The sequence below is a fragment of the Oreochromis niloticus genome, linkage group LG6 (assembly GCF_001858045.2).
Source record: "Oreochromis niloticus isolate F11D_XX linkage group LG6, O_niloticus_UMD_NMBU, whole genome shotgun sequence".
In the NCBI taxonomy this organism is placed as follows: domain Eukaryota; kingdom Metazoa; phylum Chordata; class Actinopteri; order Cichliformes; family Cichlidae; genus Oreochromis; species Oreochromis niloticus.
This window is the reverse complement of record NC_031971.2, coordinates 6,804,133-6,826,803: the sequence shown is the minus strand read 5'-3', so window position 1 is coordinate 6,826,803 and position 22,671 is coordinate 6,804,133. Positions and strand designations below refer to the sequence as shown.

Genomic DNA, 22,671 nt, shown 5'->3' with positions numbered 1-22,671 from the left:
AAGTTTCGGCCTGTCTCAGTAATGTAAATCCCCAGCATCCAACATCGGCATGGAGGAGAGGAAGGCACTCACATCACTTAGACATGACAACAACATTACAATCCTTCCGGCAGACACGTGTAGGCACACGGTTTTGCTAAACAAAAAGACTATTGTTAGAAAGCCCACTGTTTATATGTTATTTGCTTGGTTGAAGTGTTATGGTTTGTTTATAAATAAGTGTTTGTGCTGTGGAAATTGATATGTCCTACGTCATTGAACTCACCATATCTACGCTGCCGCTCCTTGAATGCACCACTCTGTGCCGTGTGCTGCTAGTCTGCCTTTGTAGCTGCTAATAGCCAGCCTTTTTCCTTTTGTCCTCTCACCAGCATCTCGTGGGTTTTGGTTTATTGCTGTGTGTGAATGCCAGAAGGTGGGTTCTGTTTACATGATGTTCTGTATGTCAGATGCTATTGTGTGTATTTGTTCCCTCGTGACTATGCTAATGTTATCCTATGCTAATACGCTAATATGCTAATAAGCTACTAAGCTAGTTAATGCTAATTGTAAGTCTTGCGTAATTGTTGAAATTGTTAATGTTATATATGAGTGCTGAATACAGTTCCTTGTGCTATCTCTGTGCTAGAATAATGTCGGGGCATGTTGAATGTTTTATGTGTACTGTACTGATAGTTGCTTTATGTATCGTTACTACAGACCACAGCTGAATAAATCTCCTAAACTTGGAAGCTGCCTCCGTGTTCTTTGACCGGAACACCCCACCATACCTTGCCGCTCTAAATCATATCAGCTAACTCCCGGAGACAACATTCTCTCCATTTTATGGTCCTCCGAGCCGGAGTAGAGTACTGATCAAGGTATGGAACAGACAGATGTCCAGGCTGACTCAGCACCCCCACGTGTTTCGCAGAGAGAGCGACGGCCACCTGCTTACCTGAACGATTATGAGGTTTCAACACTCCCTCTTGAGGGACAAACCCAAACCACGCAACCGGCTACCGCTTCCCAGTGTTCACATGGAGGTAAAACACGCTCATCCCAGAGGAGCTCCAGCTCCAGGTCCACAAGGGCATCACGCTCGTCGATAGGCAGATTCCCTTCCCACGCATTATCAGAACTGGAAACAGCCCAGCTCGAAGAGCGAGTAAAGCAGATGGAACTTGAGGAATTCCAACAGCACCTAGAAGAGGATCAACAAGTCGAATATGAATGTCAACGACTTCAAGCTCAAGCCAGAGAGGCCCAGCAGCTACAGGAAGAAGCCATTAGAACCCAAGAGGCGTTGACCAGACAGCTGGAGAGGCGACGACAGCTAAAGAAGAGGGTAAACGAGTTGGAGATAGCCAAGATGGTTACTTCTCTCCTTAAAGAGAAAGCACAAGAACCCAGCGGTTCCAGAGTCTCACCATGCCCATCGGAGGATAGGAATTCGAGCACCCATGCAGCCCTACCTTCAGTCGGTCCTGTGCGTCGGTCTCCCGAACCGCTAGTCATTCAACCCTCAACACTTACCGTGACTCAGCCTCCAGCGCCCACGGTAGCTCCACCTCCAGTAACCATGGCCTCGCATCTATTGCATTCTCAGTGCACGCCCCAAGTGCTGCACCCAACTGTTCCAGCTGGACTTCGGTCTACTACCTTTGCACCTGATACGTCTTACCAGGCATCTACTCCATTCTCAGGTTAGCCATCGCAGTATGCTCGTGCAGCCTGCAGCAACCCTGCCGAAACAGAGTTATTTTGCACACCTAAGTCCGAGCTACCGACAGCTAATGCGTACCCTTTCCTCGCCACAGGGTATGGCATTCCCAAGCCTATGATTCCCTCCTTTGAGAGTGGCCGTGAAAGTGACTTTGCCTTATTGAAAATGGCCCTTGACAACCTGTTGAACAGTCATCCACACCTGAATGAGCAGTATAAATATCAAGTGCTGCTTGGGCACCTACAGCTACCTAGTGCAATCCAGCTAGCTAAGGCATACATGCATGACCCAACGCCGTACACCACGGCCATGCACGCCCTGCAGGACAAGTATGGGCAACCCCGTCAGCTCGTCCAAAGTGAATTGGGCATCATTCTGAATGCTCCAGCTATCAAATTCGGCGACGCAGAAGCCTTTGATGCATTTGCCTTGTCTATCCAATCTCTAGTAGGGATGCTTAGGACACTGGAGGGCCAGAACGGCTTTGAGCTAAGATGTGGGTCTCATGTCGACCGACTACTGAGTAAGATGCCACCCAGTTATCGTGATGGGTTTGTAGAGCATTGCCTGAACCAAGGCATTCTTCGGACAGGTACTGACCAAACCTATACCCTGCCTGATCTGAGTTCCTGGCTGCAGATGAAATCCCAAGCGAAGCGCATCGCAGGTAGAGCTGCTTCACTCTATAGTCCTGAAGCTTATAAGCCAACCAAGAAAGACCAGCGTCTTCCCAATAAACCAAAGGAGAAATCGACAGCCTTCTTCCTGACTTCCCGGGAAATCCCCAGCTCAGAAGGGAGTTCTGTCCGACCAAAGTCCTCATCCAGACCAAAACCATACTGTCCCCGCTGCGAGAATAAGGAGCACTTCCTGAACGCTTGTGTAGAGTTTAAGAAACTGACTACTGACCAGATGGTGAGGTGGTTAACTGATGAACAGCGGTGCTGGAAATGTGGAAGAACTCACCAGCCGGAGGCTTGCACCCTCAAACGACCCTGTAATACCTGCAGAGAGCAACACCTGACTGTACTGCATGATGCGGTCCAGCAGATCCAGAAGAGTGTGCTCATGATGACTGCTCCGACTACAACAGTGTACTTGGATAGGCCAAACCGTTCCCCCAAGGTGATGCTGAAGGTTGTAAAGGTCTTGCTGTACAACAGGGACCAAACATTGGAGACTCATGCAATACTTGATGATGGCTCCGAACGAAGCATCATTTTACCACAAGCTGTTCGACGCTTAAAGCTCACTCCAGAGCCTGAGACACTTGCCCTGCGGACTGTCCACCAAGAGGTAGTGCAGCTTCATGGCGCCTCAGTTTCCTTCCAAGTGTCCTCCCCCTACAAACCTGGGGAGAAGTATAATGTACAAAAGGCATTCACCGCCGATGCCCTTGGTCTCTCAGAACATTCCTATCCGGTGAGGATTCTACAACGCCGCTATAAACACCTGCGTGACTTACCTCTGCCTTTGGTAGATCATGTTCAACCTCTGCTGCTTATCGGCTCTGACATGCCTCATCTCCTGGCACCTACAGAACCGGTCCATCTGGGCCCGACAGGGGGACCCATCGCCATCCATACCAAGCTTGGTTGGTCGCTCCAAGGTCCCATCAGTATTGACCAGACTCCTGCAACTGAGCAGCAGTGCCTGTTCACAGCAACAGTTGTGCCAAACAGTGAGCTTTTCAGGAATGTTGAGCGTCTCTGGCAGATTGATACGCTGCCTTATGTGAGCGAGAAGCAGGTAACCCGATCGAAGCAAGATCAGCAAGCTCTAAACCTACTCCAGACATCCACCATCAGGGTCACTGTCGATGGGACACAGAGGTATGCCACACCACTGCTTCGTCGCACCAACTCCGCCACACTTCAAGCCCCTATGGAAGCAGTCTTGCCAAGTCTGCGCAGCACAGAGAGGAGACTTGTCAAAGACCCACAACGCGCCGAAGTATATTGTCAGGAAATCCAGAAGCTGGAGAAGTTGGGCTATGTAGCTGTGGTGCCACATGAGATAGCTAGAACCACTGCAGAATCCTGGTTCATACCTCACCACATGGTGCGACACAATAACAAGGACAGGATCGTCTTTGACTGCTCTTTCCAGTACGAAGGGAAGTCCCTCAACTCTATTCTCCTCCCTGGACCTGCCTTAGGTCCATCTTTGCTAGGAGTTCTTCTTCGGTTCCGGCAGTATCCAGTTGCTGTGAGTGGCGACATCAAAGGTATGTTCCACCAGATACGCCTTTTGCCAGCAGACAAACCAGTGCTACGCTTCCTCTGGCGGGACATGAAGAGGGATGAAGAGCCGAAGATCTATGAATGGCAAGTGCTGCCATTTGGCACGACATGCAGTCCTTGCTGCGCCATCTATGCATTGCAGCAGCATGTCCGGGACACTTGTAGGTCCAATCATGACCTCGTTGATTGTGTAGAGCAGTCGTTCTACGTGGATAACTGCCTCCGCAGCACCCACTCCCAAGAGGAAGCTAAGGCCCTAGTCGACAGTCTGCGCCAGCTGCTCCACACCGGGGGCTTTGAGATACGTCAATGGGCCAGCAACATCCCTGCTGTCATTGAACATCTTCCATCCAATGTCAGATCTGAGAGTAGTGACCTATGGCTCTCTCAGTCTAGCACAGACCTTTGGGAGCCAACTCTGGGACTGACATGGGATTGCCTTCGTGACTCCTTCAAATACAGACATCGAATGGGGGAGAGAACTGAACCCACACTGAGGAACGTCTACAAAACACTTGCGTGTCAGTACGATCCGCTAGGTTATATAGTACCATTCACCACACGGGCCAAGATTCTGGTACAGGATCTTTGGAAGGAGCAGCTCGGCTGGGACGACCCGATCCAGCCACCTAGCCTTCGTGACAGATGGCTTGCCTGGGAAAAGGAGATTCCTGATCTTATCCAGGTGGAAATCCCCAGATGTTATGCACCAGCATCTGCTGATTCACCTGCTTCAAGTAGAGATCTTCACATCTTTTGCGACGCTTCCGAGAGAGCATATGGGTCTGTCGCTTACCTGCGGACAGAAACTGCTCAGAAGGAAGTCTATGTCGCCTTTGTGATGGCTAGATCCCGGGTGGCTCCAAAGAAACAGCTGTCCATGCCGCGGTTGGAACTGAGTGCCGCTCTCGCTGGTGCACAACTAGCTGGTCTCCTTCAAGCTGAGCTCACGCTGCCCATTCGAAAGGTCGTTCTCTGGTCGGACTCCACTACCGTTCTCCACTGGATCAAGTCAGAATCTTGCAGCTATAAAGTTTTTGTGGGCACGCGGGTGGCAGAGATCCAGAGTCTTACAGATGGGAGTACCTGGAGATATGTGGATAGCGCGAACAACCCTGCTGATGACATTACCCGGGGCAAGACCTTGAGGGAGCTGTCACGACCACACCGGTGGCACCAAGGCCCTGAATTTTTATGTCGATCCGAGGAGCATTGGCCGACCAGCCCACCAGCATATCCAGAGCCAGAGGATGGCGAGCTGAAGAAATCATATTTCTGGGGACAGGTTAGGGTCAACTCCTGCCCTCAACTTCCTGAAATCAGCATGTTCTCCACCTGGAAGGATCTCATCAAGACAACAGCGCGGTCCCTACATGGGGCGGCTGACCCAAACTCAAGCTCGCCCAGTGAAGCAGACGATTACATCAAAGCTGAGATACTCCTCCTGATGAAGGCTCAGTCAGAATCATTCCCGGAGGAGGCCAAGGCACTTAGGTCTGGTAGACCATTGCCAACCAACAGCCGTTTGAACTCCTTATCACCCGAATATGATAAGGATACGGAACTCATCAGAGTTGGTGGAAGGTTACGAAGGGTTGAGCAGCTGGAGCTAGACACCATCCACCCAATCATACTAGACCCAAAACATCCTCTGACTAAGCTCATCATCCAGGATTTTGATGAGACCCTCCTTCATCCTGGACCAGAAAGAGTGTTGGCTGAACTACGTCGCCGGTTCTGGATCCTCCGGGGGAGGGAAGCAGTCAGACGGTATCAGAGGGACTGCAGGCAGTGTCAGGCTTGGCGTGCCAATCCTTCCATCCCGAAGATGGCAGATCTGCCACCAGCTCGTCTGCGACTGTATAAACCACCCTTTTATTCGACTGGAGTCGATTGTTTCGGACCCTTTACTGTGAAAATTGGACGTCGAACAGAGAAGCGTTGGGGCATAGTCTTCAAGTGCATGACGACCCGTTGTGTGCATCTGGACCTCCTCGAGAGTCTTGACACTGACTCCTTTCTGATGTCGTTAAGGCGCTTTATTGCCAGAAGAGGCAAACCTTTTGAGCTCCTGTGTGACAACGGGACAAATTTTGTCGGTGGAGCCCGAGAGCTCCATGAGGCCTTTGAGACCATGGCGCCTCAGTTGAAGGAGCGTTTGGCAGAGCAGCAGATTGCTTTCCGTTTCAACCCTCCCAGTGCTCCTCACTTCGGTGGCGCCTGGGAGAGAGAGGTCAGGTCCGTGAAAACTGCTCTTAAGGTCGTACTCAAGGAGCAGACGGTCCCTGAAACTGTGCTTCGTACGGTCCTTGTGGAAGTGGAGGGCATCGTAAATGCTAAGCCTCTCGGCTACGTCTCATCAGACATAGCAGATCCAGACCCCATCACACCTAACATCCTGCTTATGGGACGCTATGATGCATCACTCCCTCAAGTGGTTTACGATCCCAGCAACCTTATCGGAAGTCGCAGATGGAGACATAGTCAAGTTCTTGTCGACCATTTCTGGTCCCGATTCACCCGTCACTACCTGCCTATCTTGCAAGAGAGACAGAAGTGGCAGAAGGAGGCGGAGTGTCTCAAACCGGACCAAGTGGTGCTCATAGTTGATCCTCAGCTCCCAAGAGCTTTATGGCCTGTTGGTAAGGTAACGACTACTTACCCTGGAGCTGATGGACGCATCCGGACTGCTGCCGTTAAGGTCAAAGATCGAACGTATATTCGACCAGTAGCCCGCTTGGTCTCACTCCCTATGCTTGAAGAGGATAAGGATCCACATACCTAAGTGGCCTTTCCACCTTGGATTCGACTGTCTGTGCAGACAGTCGGGGGCGGCTGTGTTAGAAAGCCCACTGTTTATATGTTATTTGCTTGGTTGAAGTGTTATGGTTTGTTTATAAATAAGTGTTTGTGCTGTGGAAATTGATATGTCCTACGTCATTGAACTCACCATATCTACGCTGCCGCTCCTTGAATGCACCACTCTGTGCCGTGTGCTGCTAGTCTGCCTTTGTAGCTGCTAATAGCCAGCCTTTTTCCTTTTGTCCTCTCACCAGCATCTCGTGGGTTTTGGTTTATTGCTGTGTGTGAATGCCAGAAGGTGGGTTCTGTTTACATGATGTTCTGTATGTCAGATGCTATTGTGTGTATTTGTTCCCTCGTGACTATGCTAATGTTATCCTATGCTAATACGCTAATATGCTAATAAGCTACTAAGCTAGTTAATGCTAATTGTAAGTCTTGCGTAATTGTTGAAATTGTTAATGTTATATATGAGTGCTGAATACAGTTCCTTGTGCTATCTCTGTGCTAGAATAATGTCGGGGCATGTTGAATGTTTTATGTGTACTGTACTGATAGTTGCTTTATGTATCGTTACTACAGACCACAGCTGAATAAATCTCCTAAACTTGGAAGCTGCCTCCGTGTTCTTTGACCGGAACACCCCACCATACCTTGCCGCTCTAAATCATATCAGCTAACTCCCGGAGACAACATTCTCTCCATTTTAACTATCATGAGAAAATTTTGCTCAGTGACAAAAATACCTATGATCCACCTGAAACAAGACCCAAGAAATGGTCACAGGAAGAGGGTGATAAGCATTTAGAACACAACAATGCTATTGACCAGTCATCATACCACAGGCTATACTCGGGGGAATCTATATGGTTTAAATAAACAGGGTGCACCTTTAAGACCAATTGTCTGTATGATCAACTCGGTCACCTATAACATCTCTAAGTTTCTGGCTTTGATCTTCATCCCGTTGGTAGACAGCTCTGAACACCACATCCAGAACACCTTGGATTTTGTTGGGAAGGTGAGAGATGTCATTATGGAGGCAGATGAAGCAATGGTCTCGTACGATGTTACATCTCTCTTCACTTGTGTTCCAGTCACTGAAGCAGTGGAGGTAGTTTGTAAGAGATTACAGGATGACCACAACCTCAGCAACAGGACCACTCTCAGCACCCACCAAGTGTGTTTGCTTTTGGAACTGTGTCTTAATTCCACATATTTCACATACAAGTGTCAGTACTACAGGCAGAAACATAATGTTGCCATGGCTTCCCCAGTTTCAACCATTGTGGCAAACGTGTACATGTAAGAAGTGGAAAAGAGAGCTTTGCTATCCTACCCTGGAACACCACCAAGTAATTGGTTCAGGTATGTGGATGACACCTGGGTGAAAACTGAAGCTCAGGATGAACCACATTTCACTGATCACATTAACTCAGTGGACTAACAGATCAAATTCACCAGGGTGGATATGAAAAATGTCAGGTTAGCCTTTTTAGACTGTGAGATTTCCATCAGTAATGGGGGACATGTAAAGTAGATGTGTACCGTAAACCTACACATACAGATCAGTATTTAAGGTTTGACTCTCATCATCTACTGGAGCACAAACTGGGTGTCATCAGGACGCTACAACACAGAGCAAACACCATCCCCACAGACAGAGCAGCCAGGGACGCAGAAGAACATCACATCAAGAAGGCCCTGAGTAAATGTGGTTATCCCAGCTGGATATTTGCCAAAGCTGGGAAGGCACCTAAAGAAAGCTCCAGCCGATCCAGGCGAGAAGAAGGACAACTGATGCCTAAGAGAAAACTCTTAGTGATGCCTTATGTGTCAGGAATATTGAAACAGCTGAGATGCATTTTTTCTAAATAACCTCGTCTCCGTGGCTTTTAAACCCTAAAACAAGATGCGCCAACAAGTGGTCCAAGGATCGGGTTCCCCGACACAAACAGAGTAATGTAGTGTACGCTGTTAAGTGTTTGTTAAGAGGATTGCTGTGATTTATACATTGGGGAAAACAAACAACCTCTGGCTAAGCGCATGGCACAACATAGAAGAGCTAACTCAGCCTGGACTGTTTTCACCCACAGGCCAGTGGACACTCTTTCAATGATGTACACATCCTGGACAGGGAGGAACGCTGGTTTGAGCAAGCAGGCCAGGAGGGAGCCTAAGGGAACATCTTTCACCATCTTACAAAGTTGTGACTGCAGCCATTCCCCAAGTCATTGTGAAGGGTACTCATTGTCATTGTCACGGTTCTGGGTCCGTCGGACCCAGTATTTTGAGTTTATTATGTTTTGGTTTACTTTTGCATCATGGATTATTCTTTATGTTTCTCTGGTACTTTGTGTTTCAGTTATCTTGGTGTTTTGGATTGTTTTCTCATTCTCTTGTGGTGGTGATGATGATGGTTATTATTAGAGTTCATGTTTCTGTTCATTCCGTGCTTTAGGATTTGTGGTTTCATGTATTTGAGTTCCATGTGGTATTTTCTGTCTCTCAGTGTTAAGTCTGCGTGCTTGTTCAGTAATTCATGTTTCCCGTTTTATTGTGAAAGTCTTTGTCTTATGTTAGTGTGTGCAGCTTGGTTCCCCCGTCTCGTTAGCCCTGATCTCTCCCAGCTGTGTCTCCCTTCCGTTGCCCATTCCCTCATTACTACCCTGTGTATTTAAGCCCTGTGTTTTCCTCAACCCGGTGTCGCGTCGTACCATCAGACTATGCCTGTGTGTTTCCATGTTAGTGTTCAGTATTCGCTACCATTGCTCAGTTTATGTTTTGTTTTCGTGCCAGCAATAAAGCTGAGGTTTAAGTTACAATTCAGTGTCTGAGTCCTGCGATTGGATCCACCTCTCCATCCGCCTGCACACAGAGCCCTGACAGTCATTGATCAGTGGTTATGACAATTTGCATATCATTGTAAAGTAAAGTAAAATTGTATTTGCATAGCATGTTTCAAGATAAAAATCACAAAGTGCTTCACAGAAAAGCTAAAACATAAAAACAGGAGTCAACCAAAAGCAAGTTTAAAAAGATGAGTTTTTAGCTGTTTTTTTTTTAAATGAAACCACTGAGTCCGCAGATCTCAGGCTCAAAGGAAGGGAGTTCCAGAGTCTGGGGGCCACAGTTACAAACGCTCTTTCCCCTTTCGTTTTCAGCCTCGTATGTTGGACGACCAGAAAGCCCTGATCACATGACCTCAGGGACCTGCTGGGGATGTACGGATGTAAAAGATCTCTAATATAGGTTGGTGCTTCTCCATGCAGAGCCCCGAATGTCAAAGTCAAAATCTTGAAGTGGATTCTGAATTTTATGGGGAGCCAGTGCAACTGGATCATCAGAGTTGCATCATGAGAGTATTTAGAAGACTTGGTCAGAAGCTTTGCGGCAGCATTCTCAACAACTTGCAGATGATCCCCAGAGGCTTTACATAAACATGTGAACAAAGAATTACAAAAATCCAAACGAGATTCACACAGATAAGATGCCAACCAGTCCAAAGCAGACCCTGATATACCCACCCAATGTCTCAGCCTATCTAGCAAACTGTGATGGTCAACAGTATCAAAGGCAGAGGTCAGGTCCAACATCAGCAAGGCAGAGCATTCTCCTGCATCATACTCTAACAAGTGCAGTTTCAGTAGAGCGAGCTCTACGAAAGCCAGACTGGAATTTATCCAGAATGCTGTATTCATCTAGAACAGCTATAAGCTGCTTAGCAACAACCTTTTCTAAAATCTTAGCAATGAATGGTAATTTTGAAATTGGTCTGTATGCTAAGAAGAAAAGCGTCAAACTTAGGGGTTTTTTTTAACAGTGGGTGAATGACAGCACTGGTGTCAGCAGCGGAGGATGGAAAATACTGTCACAGGAGAATGAGGTATCTTGACCCAACATAGAAGATCGGATGGATAACAGCGCCAGGCAATCATAGACTAAGGCGGCCAACACATCAGTGACAAGAAGTGAAAACATGAAAACAAAAGGGCAGCGAAAAACAGCACAGAAAAATTATGACCAGCAGCGGCAAAGCCAGACACAGGCGCCATCTTACCGGAAGTGAAGACCTACCTACCCTTATTGATCAAGGAACTGACCTCACAGCTCGTTATTGTTCATTCAGTGGGCTGGTTTCAGTCATTGTGCAAATGTACTGTTTACAGTGTTGGGTAAGTTACTTTAAATTAGTAACTTAGTGACATTACTAGTTACTTCTATCAAAAGTACCTCTGTTACTTCAAGTTACTCATTACTTTCAAAGTAACTAGTTAATTCAATTCAATTCAATTTCAATTCAATTTTATTCATATAACGCCAAATCACAACAAAAGTCGCCTCAAGGCGCTTCATAGATACAGAGAAAAACCCAACAATCATATGACCCCTATGAGCAAGCACTTTGGCGACAGTGGGAAGGAAAAACTCCCTTTTAACAGGAAGGAACCTCCGGCAGAACCAGGCTCAGGGAGGGGCGGGGCCATCTGCTGCGACCGGTTGGGGTGAGAGAAGGAAGACAGGATAAAGACATGCTGTGGAAGAGAGACAGAGGTTAATAACAGATATGATTCAATGCAGAGAGGTCTATTAACACATAGTGAGTGAGAAAGGTGACTGGAAAGGAAAAACTCAATGCATCATGGGAATCCCCGGCAGCCTACGTCTATTGCAGCATAACTAAGGGAGGATTCAGGGTCACCTGGTCCAGCCCTAACTATATGCTTTAGCAAAAAGGAAAGTTTGAAGCCTAATCTTGAAAGTAGAGATAGTGTCTGTCTCCTGAATCCAAACTGGAAGCTGGTTCCACAGAAGAGGGGCCTGAAAACTGAAGGCTCTCCCTCCCATTCTACTTTTAAATACTCTAGGAACAATAAGTAGGCCTGCAGTGCGAGAGCGAAGTGCTCTAATAGGGTGATATGGTACTACAAGGTCATTAAGATAAGATGGGGCCTGATTATTTAAGACCTTGTATGTGAGGAGCAGGATTTTGAATTCAATTCTGGATTTAACAGGAAGCCAATGAAGAGAAGCCAAAACAGGAGAAATATGCTCTCTCTTCCTAGTCCCTGTCAGGACTCTTGCTGCAGCATTTTGGATTAACTGAAGGCTTTTCAGCGAGTTTTTAGGACATCCTGATAATAATGAATTACAGTAGTCCAGCCTGGAAGTAATAAATGCATGAACTAGTTTTTCAGCTTCACTAAGAGACAGGATATTTCTAACATTAGAGATGTTGCGCAAATGGAAGAAAGCAGTCCTACATATTTGTTTAATATGTGCATTGAAGGACATGTCCTGGTCAAAAATGACTCCAAGGTTCCTCACAGCATTACTGGAGGCCAAGGTAATGCCATCCAGGGTAAGAATCTGGTTAGATACCATATTTCTAAGATTTTCAGGACCGAGTACAATAACCTCAGTTTTATCTGAATTAAGAAGCAGAAAGTTAGCGGCCATCCAGGTCTTTATGTCTTTAAGACATTGCTGCAGTTTAACTAATTGGTGTGTGTTACCTGGCTTCATGGATAGATAGAGCTGCGTGTCATCTGCATAGCAGTGAAAATTTATGCTATGTCTTCTAATGATGCTGCCTAGGGGAAGCATGTATAAACAGAATTGGTCCTAGCACTGAACCCTGTGTGTGAAGAGGACTCTCCATTTACATGTACATATTGGAGTTTATTAGATAGATATGATACAAACCACTGCAGCGCAGTACCTGTAATACCTACAGCATGTTCTAATCGCTCTAATAGGATATTATGGTCAACAGTATCAAACGCAGCACTGAGGTCTAGCAGGACAAGCACAGAGATGAGTCCACTGTCAGAGGCCATAAGAAGATCATTTGTAACCTTCACTAAAGCTGTTTCTGTGCTGTGATGAGCTCTGAAACCTGACTGAAACTCTTCAAATAAGCCATTCCTCTGCAGATGATCTGTTGGCTGTTTGACAGCTACTCTTTCAAGGATTTTTGATATAAAAGGAAGGTTGGAAATTGGCCTGTAATTAGCTAAGACTGCTGGGTCTAGAGATGGCTTTTTGAGTAAAGGTTTAACTACAGCCAGCTTGAAGGCCTGTGGTACATAGCCGATTATTAGAGATAGGTTGATCATATTTAAGATTGAAGAATTAATTAATGGCAGGACTTCTTTGAGCAGTTTTGTAGGAATGGGGTTTAAAAGACACCTTGATGGTTTGGAGGAATTAATTATTGAAGTTAACTCAGAAAGATCAATTGGAGAAAAAGAGTCTAACTTAATATCAATGGTACTAAGAGTAGCTGTAGATGATATTACATCTGTGGGATGATTATTGGTAATCATCTTCAATGCCCTGTACCAACACAGAGCAGAGCAGCTATCTGAACGCTACTCCAACAGAGGTCGATTATCTTGTTAATAATTTTACCTCCTCACTACGTACGACTCTGGATACTGTAGCTCCTGTGAAAACTAAGGTCTCAAATCAGAAGTACCTGACTCCGTGGTATAATTCTCAAACACGTAGCCTAAAGCAGATAACTCGCAAGCTGGAGAGGAAATGGCATGTCACAAATTTAGAGGATCATCATTTAGCCTGGAGAAATAGTTTGCTCCTTTATAAGAAAGCCCTCCGCAAAGCCAGAACATCTTACTATTCATCACTGATTGAAGAAAATAAGAACAACCCCAAGTTTCTCTTCAGCGCTGTAGCCAGGCTGACAAACAGTTAGAGCTCTACTGAGCCAACAATCCCTTTAACATTAACTAGTAATGACTTCATGAACTTCTTCACAAATAAAATTCTTATCATTAGAGAAAAAATTACCAATAATCATCCCACAGATGTAATATCATCTACAGCTACTCTTAGTACCATTGATATTAAGTTAGACTCTTTTTCTCCAACTGATCTTTCTGAGTTAACTTCAATAATTAATTCCTCCAAACCATCAAGATGTCTTTTAGAACCCATTCCTACAAAACTGCTCAAAGAAGTCCTGCCATTAATTAATTCTTCGATCTTAAATATGATCAACCTATCTCTAATAATCACCTGTGTACCACAGGCCTTCAAGGTGGCAGTAGTTAAACCTTTACTCAAAAAGCATCTCTAGACCCAGCAGTCTTAGCTAATTAAAGGCCAATCTCTAACCTTCTTTCATATCAAACATCCTTGAAAGAGTAATAATAATAACAATAATAATGCATTGGATTTATATAGCGCTTTTCAAGGCACCCAAAGGGCTTTACAATGACATTATTCATTCACGCTCACATTCACACACTGCTGGAGGCAAGCTACAGCTGTAGCCACAGCTGCCCTGGGGCAGACTGACAGAAGCGAGGCTGCCATATCGCGCCATCGGCCCCTCTGGCCAACACCAGTAGGCGGCAGGGTAAAGTGTCTTGCCTAAGGACACAACGACCAGGACAGAGATGCCGGGGAGTAGTTGTCAAACAGCTAACAGATCATCTGCAGAGGAATGGCTTATTTGAAGAGTTTCAGTCAGGTTTCAGAGCTCATCACAGCACAGAAACAGCTTTAGTGAAGGTTACAAATGATCTTCTTATGGCCTCTGACAGTGGACTCATCTCTGTGCTTGTCCTGCTAGACCTCAGTGCAGCGTTCGATACTGTTGACCATAATATCCTATTAGAGCGATTAGAGCACGATGTAGGTATTACAGGTACTGCACTGCAGTGGTTTGTATCATATCTATCTAATAGACTCCAATTTGTTCATGTAAATGGAGAGTCCTCTTCACACATTAAGGTCAATTATGGTGTTCCACAGGGTTCGGTGCTAGGACCAATTCTGTTTACATTATACATGCTTCCCCTAGGCAGCATCATTAGAAGACATAGCATAAATTTTCACTGCTATGCAGATGACACGCAGCTCTATCTATCCATGAAGCCAGGTAACACACACCAATTAGTTAAACTGCAGCAATGTCTTAAAGACATAAAGACCTGGATGGCCGCTAACTTTCTGCTTCTTAATTCAGATAAAACTGAGGTTATTGTACTCGGTCCTGAAAATCTTAGAAATATGGTATCTAAGCAGATTCTTACTCTGGATGGCATTACCTTGGCCTCCAGTAATGCTGTGAGGAACCTTGGAGTCATTTTTGACCAGGACATGTCCTTCAACGCACATATTAAACAAATATGTAAGACTGCTTTCTTCCATTTGCGCAACATCTCTAAAGTTAGAAATATCCTGTCTCAGAGTGACGCTGAAAAACTAGTTCATGCATTCATTACTTCCAGGCTGGACTACTGTAATTCACTATTATCAGGATGTCCTAAAAACTCGCTGAAAAGCCTTCAGCTGATCCAAAATGCTGCAGCAAGAGTACTGACAGGGACTAGAAAGAGAGAGCATATTTCTCCTGTTTTGGCTTCCCTTCATTGGCTTCCTGTTAAATCCAGAATTGAATTCAAAATCCTGCTCCTCACAAGGTCTTAAATAATCAGGCCCCATCTTATCTTAATGACCTTGTAGTACCATATCACCCTATTAGAGCACTTCGCTCTCGCACTGCAGGCCTACTTGTTGTTCCTAGAGTATTTAAAAGTAGTATGGGAGGGAGAGCCTTCAGTTTTCAGGCCCCTCTTCTGTGGAACCAACTTCAAGTTTGGATTCGGGAGACAGTTAGGGCTCGATCAGGTGACCCTGAATCCTCCCTTAATTATCCTGCAATAGGCATAGGCTGCTGGGGGATTCCCATGATGCATTGAGTTTTTCCTTTCCAGTCACCTTTCTCACTCACTATGTGTTAATAGACCTCTCTGCATCGAATCATATCTGTTATTAACCTCTGTCTCTCTTCCACAGCATGTCTTTATCCTGTTTTCCTTCTCTCACCCCAACCGGTCGCAGCAGATGGCCCCGCCCCTCCCTGAGCCTGGTTCTGCCGGAGGTTTCTTCCTGTTAAAAGGGAGTTTTTCCTTCCCACTGTCGCCAAAGTGCTTGCTCATAGGGGGTCATATGATTGTTGGGTTTTTCTCTGTACCTATGAAGCGCCTTGAGGCGACTTTTGTTGTGATTTGGCGCTATATAAATAAAATTGAATTGAATAAAATTGAATTAATGACTTGCAAACTTAAAAGCATTTTCAGCCTCACAAAGAGAAATAAAATAAATAATAAGTATTTTCAGCCTCATAAATAGTCAATATTTAACTAAAATAATATAGAGAGATAAATAAAATATGATGGTAGATTAAGTGCTTCAGTGGTCTAAGATTCTAGCCTACGTCACAGCATCACGTGCGCTTTTTACGTCCAACAGGGAATCTGCAGTCGTGGTGCTTTCGCTGGTACTCGGAACTCGGACATTCTGCTTTCCGAGTAGGAAGATGTAGGTAACACCAGACTGCAGATGAGCAGCATATGTGTTCAGTAGTAGTTTGTTTTTGTAGAGGGCTAGCAAAACAACCGTTTTCGAGGGCGTCGGCATATTGGAATCCCGACTTCTCTGACGAGGCTAACCAGAACGCCGTTTACTGGAGTGAGACATCATTCCCAGGTTCGTGTTCCGATTTCCGAGGTAAGTCGAACGTTACTTAATAACGCGTTAGTCACTACACTGACTGTTTATAAGGTTGGGGAAACCTGCAGTCAGCTGAGACTGAAGAAGTCACTTGGATGAGCGACGAAACGTTTCTCCCACTGAAAACGCTGCATCCAGATCAGAATCAGCCTTTTGGGATAAAGTTGTTTCCATGTTCACAGATGTCATATATTATATGTAGTTGCCACAAATACATGTTGTTTCCATTTCAACCTTCTTAAAAGTAATGTTGAGTCTATAGAAACGTTTGGTCACAATAAATAAATTAATAAATAAAAAGAGAAAAATCCATAACACAGAATTTGGACCCACGGTGTCCAGGAAATTATTGATTTTTCATAAAAACCTACAATTGTATCATTTTGGTTTTGTTTTGCTCTCAACTCTGATTTTAGGCCTGATTTTAAAGACTTAATTCAACTTTCCTACATTTGCCTTTTAAAACAGTGAATGTAAATGTCGACACACAGTACCTGACCCAGAGAGAACGACGACAACAAATCCTCTCACTGCTGTATTTAATCTCATAGCTGCTCCTCTCATCTGTCTGTGTGACTTCAGAGACAATAAAACACGTCAGCAGGTAAATAATGTATCCAGGAATCAGACCCATCAAAGAACAGCTCTACTTACAAATGTGAAGGACGTTGTCTAAAGATTTCTTTTGCTGTGGTCTGCAGGCAGATAAAGGAAGTGTTTAAATATATCAGCTTCCTTCCTGTTCACAGTAGGACAAATGCAAGTAAACACAGAAGTTAAAAACTACTATTAATCCACTTTGATTATCTTTACTCGTTCAATGAAAAATAAAGATAATGTTATTCTCAGCATGTGCTCTTTTTTCTTTAAGTTGTATGAACTGATTCTTCTGTGGCACTGAAATGGATCAGTGCAAAGAGCATTGGTGGGATGATGGATGCAGACAGTGGAGTCCTCAGTACTGAAGCAGCAACACTAAAGTCTCACCACTGGGGGAAACTGAAACATTTTATGGTTGGAACCGGATGATTTTTTTAATGGAGTTTTTTTAAAAAGCCAAAAAAATTCTCTGATTTAAAATAATACTCTAAAAATCATAAGAAACAGGAAATAATTAAAGGTATAAGCTTTATTTTGTTTGACATAAGAAGCAGCTTCAACAAATGGTCAGTGTGGACAAGTATTTAAAGACTCTAACCTTCCTGTAAGGTTCTCTTTTTTAAAATCCACACTGCTGTGGTGGATATCAGTTTTCCATGGTTCTCTTTGGTCAGTGACCCTCAAAGATCCATCTTCTCTTTTCAGTGACCTGAACATGACTAAAAGTCCTCTGACATCCTCAGGGAGTGAAGGACTTTACCGGTGTCGCCTACATTCAGGACTGAACCAGAGTTTTGATTCAAAATGATCATTGGAGCTGTTTTACTGAGATACCTTTCTGCTGTTCTCTCCAAGTACAAGAAAGAAATCCAACTATTATAGAATACCAGCTTCCTTCCTGTTCACAGCACTAATATGCAGATGAGCCAAATGAAAATAAACAGAAAACGTAAGTGTCACTAATTTTGTATTTCTTGGTGTGAGAACCAGAGCAGTTTCTTGCTCTATGCAGATGGACAGGAAATGAGTTCAGCTTTGATATATTTGATATCCATTTAATGTCTTCATGTGTTTATGAATGTGTTTCCAGCTGCAGGATTTCAAACATGTGTCTGTGAAAGAATGTTCCAGCATTGTGCCGTGATATAATTCCACCTGTGCAACAAGTCCAGTCATGAAATTTCCCCACTACTAAATATTCCACAGTCAGCTGTTTGTGGAATTATAACAAACTGCAAGTGATTGGAAACAACAGCAACTCAGCCATGAAGTGGTAGGAAATGTAAAATCATCATATCAGGAAAATTCAGACAATGGGAACAGTTTGGGGATGGCCTCTTCCTGTTCCAATATAACTGCACACCGGTGCACAAAGCAAGGTTCAAAAAGACATGGATGAGTGGGTTTGCTGTGGAAGTAGAAAATGGAATTAGACTTCTCATCCAAGATCAGAGTCTGACTTCACAAACTCCCATAAACACTCCTAAACCTTGTGAAAAGTTTCCCCGGAGGAGTTAAAGCTGTTCTGCAAACAGTGGGCTGACATCACAACAAACCTTGAGGATTAAGAATGGGATTTCACTCAAATTGATGTGCGTATGTGAAGGCAGAAGAGTGAATACTTTTGGCCATATAGTGTATTTTTGCAGATAATTTCCACAGGAGAGTCCATCGGAGAGAGAGTGAGCTTTTACTTGGACATGGTGAGGAGGCATCTTTGAGGAGGGCCACTGGGAGGGTGGGCATGCCAGTGGAAGCTGCAGGGGAGTATTCTGATGACTGATTCTAAAGGAAAGTGAGTCTGAGGACAGATGATGATGATGATGATGATGATGAGGCAGCTGAGCAGCAGGTGAGCTGGATTTCCATTCCTGGATTCCAACATAGGATTCCACCTAGAGAAGGAGTTTATTTAACTGAATTTTGGGTTCACAAACTGGGCCCGTTTTCTTCTTAAAGTCTGACGTTTTACATTGTTGATCTATCACCATGGATCATCTTAAAAGCATATCCCATTGTAGTTCTTCAAAATTGGGCCTTCAAACAGTTTCTTACGTAGGGGCCATAAAAAGCCCAGATTAGCACACAGAGAAAGATGAGCTGTATGATCAGCTGACAGGTGGACTGTTTCTAACTATTTCTTGTTTTAACAGTCTGCCACATTGATGTAGCTCTGCTCTTTCACTTACATACAAAGCAAAATACAATTCAGCTAATTTAGCTTTAATTTGAACAAACCAATAAACCTCAAAACAGGTGGAATCAGTGAACTAGTGCCCCTTTCACTGCAGGTCACACAAAAAACCACTTTAACACCACTGATACTGTACTGGTGTGAATCACAAATATTCAAATAGTTCAATATTTACTCTCCATATTTACTCTTTTTCTTTATTTAGGATGAACCGACTCTGTACAGATGAGAGAGCGCTCAGATTGAACCTGGAACTGTAACACTATAGTTTCACCACTAGAGGGCAGAGAACTATCAGACACGCTGAACCAGGAGCATTAAAAACACATTTCTCCTGTTTGATTGTTGAGATTATTGGAATTTTACGTTGTTTACACTGATGATTTAATTCATTAAGCTCTAACATACAGAAAAAGTTGAAAAAGTTTGAAAAATGACACTTTTGTCATTTTCTTTTCATAATCACTTTTCATTGATCTTGATGTCAGGTCATGTGGTCATGTGGTCAAGGGAAGCTATGAAGACAAATAAAAGTTGTTCTGTGTGTTTGTCATGTAGAAACTACAAAGTCCCAAAGATGGACTAAGAATTACATCTTAAACACTGAGCCTCATGTGATCTTACAGCATTGTTTTAAACAGGCTGTATACACATGGACACTTTCCAGTGTTTGCTGAAGCTTGAAACTTTGGGCTAATCATTCTGGATGTTTTTACTCTTGTACACATCGTTCAGTGTGCTGCTAAAACGACTGAATTCATATTTTTATGCTCAAGTTTGAGCCGACACACTGGATTTCTGGGATGGCAGTTAACTCATTGTGCTGAAGGACTAATCTAAGTTGTCTAACTCTGACTATATGCCAGTACATCAGTGATCAGAGCACCGCTTTGACTCTTCTAACCTGCAGTAACTCTACTTCATGTTACAATCAGGTAACTGAGGTCATAAAATAAGGAAAGCATTACATGAGTTTCAGTGAACTCAAGTCTTACAGTAGCTTATTTTACTGGCTATTCATGCATGAACAAGTTTTTGTGCAGTTTTACAAAGAGTACAATTATCTAAAATTCAGGCACAGTAACATTTATTCTACAATGTTGTGGCTTAACTTGATGTCGTGCCTGAATCGACTCTGTGCTCAGTTGTTGTAATGCTAACTTAACTGTCAGTGTTTTATTTGGATCTTTGTTTCCACAGGAGCAGGAACATTAGAAGCTGCTGGAGTAACTGCTGCTGTTCTCCTGCCTGTCATATTCTTCTCTGTCTTCCTGTGGATTCAGTGAGCAGATCTGTTACATTATTGTTTACAAGATAAAGTTTGATTTTAACAGTTTATGAATGTCATTATTTTGTTCATCATTAATTGTCCCAACCAGAAAAAAGAGGATGTCCAAGGAACCTGTTAAATCTGAAGACAGCCAACAACAGAGAACAGGTGAAAACAGTCACATCAGTGTTGTACAAATAACCAACATTGTGGTTTTAAACTTCCTGTTGGACTCACAAATCCTTCTTTGCTGTTGTTCTTTAACTCAAATACATTTGATCACATTTGTAGCCGAGATCTTTTTTCCTATACAGTGTTTACCTGATCAGAGACAGCCAGAGGAGCAGGATGATCTTCAGTATACCAGCATCCACTTCTCCAATAACCAGGCAGATCCTCTCTACTCCAACATCAGAGCAGCTCAGCCTCACAGACACATGCAGGAACAGGAAGTTACTGAGTACACTGCTGTTAGATTTAACAGAGGCAGTGCAGCCAAGAGGTGAGAGAGACTGTCCTCTCATGTCTAAGAAACAAACTCACTGCTTTTACTGCTCTTTTTCACCATTAATGGAAATGATTTCAGTTGATGCTATATCCTCCAAATCATGAAATGTTCTTCTCTGTTTTCAGAGATAGAAGTCAGGAAACAGGAGAGTCTCCATGTGCACTGTACTCCACAGTCAACAAAACCAGATGAAGAGACGGGTTGATGATGATGATGTGATATTTATGTAGATTTTAAAAAAAGATTCGGCTCAATTGTAGCTAAATTTATAAGTTTATAAAATAGGTGAAAATTTCTTATACGGTTATGTTTACTAGAAAAATGTTACTGTTGTGTAAAGTATTTTCCTCTTCTTTTAGATTTTTATTGTTGTTAAATGTAACACTTTTAATACTAGACCAAGATCTGAGTGTATACAAAATGCAGAAGAATAATTTTTAAGGGACAAGCAGCTATCCAGACCTACCTGGATGCAGGAATCCAATAAAGTCTTTTCACAACAGACATGTCAAAGTGGATCAGCTTCCTCACTTTGTTCAATGATTTCACTCATCTAAATCAGACCATGGATCACACTTTGCTAACTGTACCAGTTTCCATGAACTGCAGTAGCTGCTTCAAATAAACAGCCAGATTCCTCGACCGTTCTCTAGTTACAGCCGTCGTGGTCCGCTGTGTGGCAGGTAGAGTGTGGACCCAGATGCAGGACACAGAAGGCAGAAATAAACTCATAAAGTTCACCAAATGTTTACAAACGTCAAGAAGTCACAAGCAAAGAGAGACCACACCATGACACATGTTTAAACAAGGAATGTTTATTCACCAAAACTACTTATTAATCAAACAGACATGTTCAAAGCACCACAGTGGTAGAACGATATCACACAGCACCGTCACAGGATATTAAACAGAAACTGGCAACAGGGCTCTGTAGAGTGAGCGATCATAATGAAACTTTCACGGTCCTGGGCCTGTGGCCCAGTGTTTTGATTCTATATTATTGTTTATTGGGTTCCATTTTGCTTTTCTAGATTTCTTGTCCTTCTGGGTTGTGATTTCTAGCTCTTAAGTTTAGTTCTGCCCTCATGTTCCTCCTGTCCCTGTACTGTGTTAGTATTGTCTCTGAATTCTGCCTGTGGAGTTCCTGTTTTACTTTGAAGGTCTAGCCTAATGAGTCCCAGCTGTGTGCCCACCTGTTCCTCCTTTCCTCATGTGCCCACCAGTGCATTTTAGTCCCTGTCAGTTAGTTCTTGTTGTCGCGTCGTTAACGTCAGTTCCCCCTCATGCTGTGTGGAGCTCCCTGTGTTTCCCGTGAGTTTATGTTGTTTCCCAGTTTAGTTTAGTTTGCTTTGCTTTGTATGCTTGTTTTCCCGTGCCAGCAAATAAAGCTGAGTATTCTGAGTTCATCCCTCGAGTCTGAGTCCTGCATTTTGGGTCCACCAATCCTGCTTGCCTGCCTGTCACACAGCCAACCATGACAGAAGCAGTTTATTTTAAGTTGTGATTCAACCTGCTCTTCATATTTCAGGCCACCAGATGTCACCAAAGACAACTGTGGTGAAAAGTTTCAAGTCATGAAACCTTTTTCAGTACAAGCTTCAGAAAGCTTTATTTGGCCATCAGCTGTGTTGGTCGAGTTACTTGAAATTCGACTTTTTCTGCATAATCCATCATATAAAATGTAACCAAATGAAAAAGTCTCTTTTTAAAACTAGTTTTAATCTTTGAACTTTATGCATCAAGCAAACATTAAATTATATGCAACATTCTCTGACTGGGAGAAATTTGTTTAACATTAAATCT

At 43.8% G+C, this 22,671-nt stretch overlaps 2 protein-coding genes and 1 long non-coding RNA gene across 3 annotated transcripts in view; 2 read left to right on the top strand and 1 right to left on the bottom strand.

Annotated features, from left to right (window-relative positions):
* Nucleotides 1–22,671, bottom strand: part of LOC100708464 (basement membrane-specific heparan sulfate proteoglycan core protein) — a 286,964-nt gene that overhangs the window by 11,410 nt on the left and 252,883 nt on the right. The window lies entirely within an intron of this gene.
* Nucleotides 1,796–7,461, top strand: LOC109202593 (uncharacterized). Its single transcript, XM_025907917.1, has 2 exons — nucleotides 1,796–7,048; nucleotides 7,333–7,461. Exon 1 carries the CDS (start codon nucleotides 1,820–1,822, stop codon nucleotides 6,731–6,733), a length of 4,914 nt encoding a protein of 1,637 aa, XP_025763702.1. The 5' UTR covers nucleotides 1,796–1,819; the 3' UTR covers nucleotides 6,734–7,048; nucleotides 7,333–7,461.
* On the top strand, nucleotides 17,183–21,136 carry LOC109202601 (uncharacterized). The gene is made up of 6 exons (XR_002062543.2): nucleotides 17,183–17,845; nucleotides 17,987–18,748; nucleotides 20,291–20,372; nucleotides 20,470–20,528; nucleotides 20,675–20,862; nucleotides 20,994–21,136. It is a non-coding gene; the product is annotated as an uncharacterized LOC109202601 (long non-coding RNA).